The 2070-nt window shown below is 35.6% G+C and overlaps 1 protein-coding gene across 1 annotated transcript in view; it reads left to right on the forward strand.

Annotated features, from left to right (window-relative positions):
- Window positions 1-2070, forward strand: part of LOC107719814 (vang-like protein 1) — a 22847-nt gene that overhangs the window by 4443 nt on the left and 16334 nt on the right. The window contains exon 2 of the mRNA XM_016527351.1: window positions 122-257. Coding sequence (XP_016382837.1) covers window positions 122-257 — 136 coding nt within the window. The remainder of the gene's footprint in view (window positions 1-121; window positions 258-2070) is intronic.

Below are 2070 nucleotides of genomic sequence, written 5' to 3' on the forward strand. Positions count from 1 at the left end.
GGATGAGGAGGGAAAATGATGATGGTGGTTATCCTGTCATTAGTCTGAGTGTGTTTCCCCACTCCCATCGCCATGGCGACAGCGTTTCCCTCACGTCACTGTGTGTGTCTCTCTCGTGCAGTGAACGCAGCAGCAGGGATCGGCACAAATCACACAGCCGAGACAGCAGCAGCCGCTCAGACAAAAATGTCACCATCAGTGCATCGTCAGCTCAGCCACAGCAGCCGGATCAAAGCTCCGCCCCCACAGATGCCCAGGTGAGTCAGACATTGAATATATTTAAAGGAATGAATGTGATAGTGAGCATTACCATTGTGACCTTGAAAGTAATTAATATAATCAATATTATATAAAACAATGATATTTCATATAATATCAATATTTTGTATAATATCTTTTATATTTTTATATAATAAATATTTTATTATATTACACCACTGTTCAAAAATATGGGGGTCAGTAATTTTTTTTTTTTTTAGAAAAAGTTTCTTAAACACCAAAGCAGCATATTAGAATTATTTCTGATGGATCATGTGACACTGAAAACTGCTCAAAATTCAGCTTTGCCATCACAGGAATAAATTAAATTTTTAAATATATTAAAATAGAAAACAGCTATTAAACATTGTAATAATATTTTTACAATATTACTGTTTTACTGTATTTTTGATCAACCTTGGTGAACATAAGATAATTAAAAACATTTGCCAACCCCAAACATTTGAACTGTAGTGTAAATGTTTTATAACTTTTTAAAATATTTTATAAATGTATTGTCATTGTCATTGTGCACTTTGCAAACTCACAACAAAAATAGTCACACATGCACATCATTGTATACATACGGTGTAAAGATGCACAAATACAAACATTCTTCTTGTTTTTAATGCTGCATTGCATATGCATTTGTGCAAAATATATATGATGAGACTGTATGTGATGGGGAAAGCGCGTCATCCTGACCTCTGAGCTCCAGCTCGGCAAACACACAGGCCACAGAGTTAACAGAGTAAAGAGGATAACAGGGATTTCAGACAGTGACATGCTCCAGAAAATAGAAAAATGCATTTATTTATTGAATGCTATGTGCTGGCAGCGTATTCATTTGTGAAGTGCTCAGTGTTTTGACAGATTAAAGCAATATTCAGAACTTTAACCTCAAAGAAAAGAAGCCCCACCTCAAAAGGACAATTTAGAGTCATTTACAGCTCAACTAATGAATGTTATTTGTGTATGTAGTTCTTTATCAAAATTACAAGCTTCACATTAGTGCTTTTTTTAGTCTCCAGTCTGCTTGCTCCATTGTGAAAGCAATTCATGCTGTTTCACACCGCATGCATAAACAGCACGCAAGCGGTGCTGCAGCTTAACTGTCATAGCAGGCTCACATTGTGCTTTCACACTGACTGTGTTTCTGCTGCATAAATGAGCTGCAGCTTTATACAGAAAATAAAATGATTTCTGGTTTACCGTGCAGTTGAGAATTATTATTATGAATGTGATTGTAAGCGAGGTGGATCGCATTAACATTCAAATAGTAATTAATAGAAATTAATCTACAATGGAACCCAAACTCTACAAACTTTACATATTATCTGGAGTCACTCAGATTTACTGATTTGCAGTGTTCAGGTGCCTGTCAATGTGTAAACTGAATGAAGGCAGATGTATTTTTTGTCAAATGTCAAGTAGTTGACTCTATTATTGTGTTTCTTTATAGAAGCTAATATTGTAATATTGTGTTAATAAAATGTATAGTGTATTCAGTGTATTTTCTGCTACGTTCAGCATACTTAGAGTTGCAAAAATAGGCTCAGTGGTGAAACTTTACGGGCAAAAAAAAAAAAAAGTTTGTTATCATTGGTTATATAATGGTTTATTGTGTATATGGAAAATAGGAGTGACATACATCTCAGTATGAAAGGACGCCACTTTGTACTTCCTACTGAGTCTCAGTTATTCTGACCTACTTGGCTCCCCCTCAGGGGCAAAAGGCATACAAAGTTTTCATAGGTCCTCATGTCTGTCTACATTAATTTGTGCAAGTGTGTGTGTGTGTCTGTCTGTCTT

This window comes from Sinocyclocheilus rhinocerous, unplaced genomic scaffold (assembly GCF_001515625.1).
Source record: "Sinocyclocheilus rhinocerous isolate Xijiao unplaced genomic scaffold, SAMN03320098_v1.1 scaffold421, whole genome shotgun sequence".
NCBI classification, from domain to species: domain Eukaryota; kingdom Metazoa; phylum Chordata; class Actinopteri; order Cypriniformes; family Cyprinidae; genus Sinocyclocheilus; species Sinocyclocheilus rhinocerous.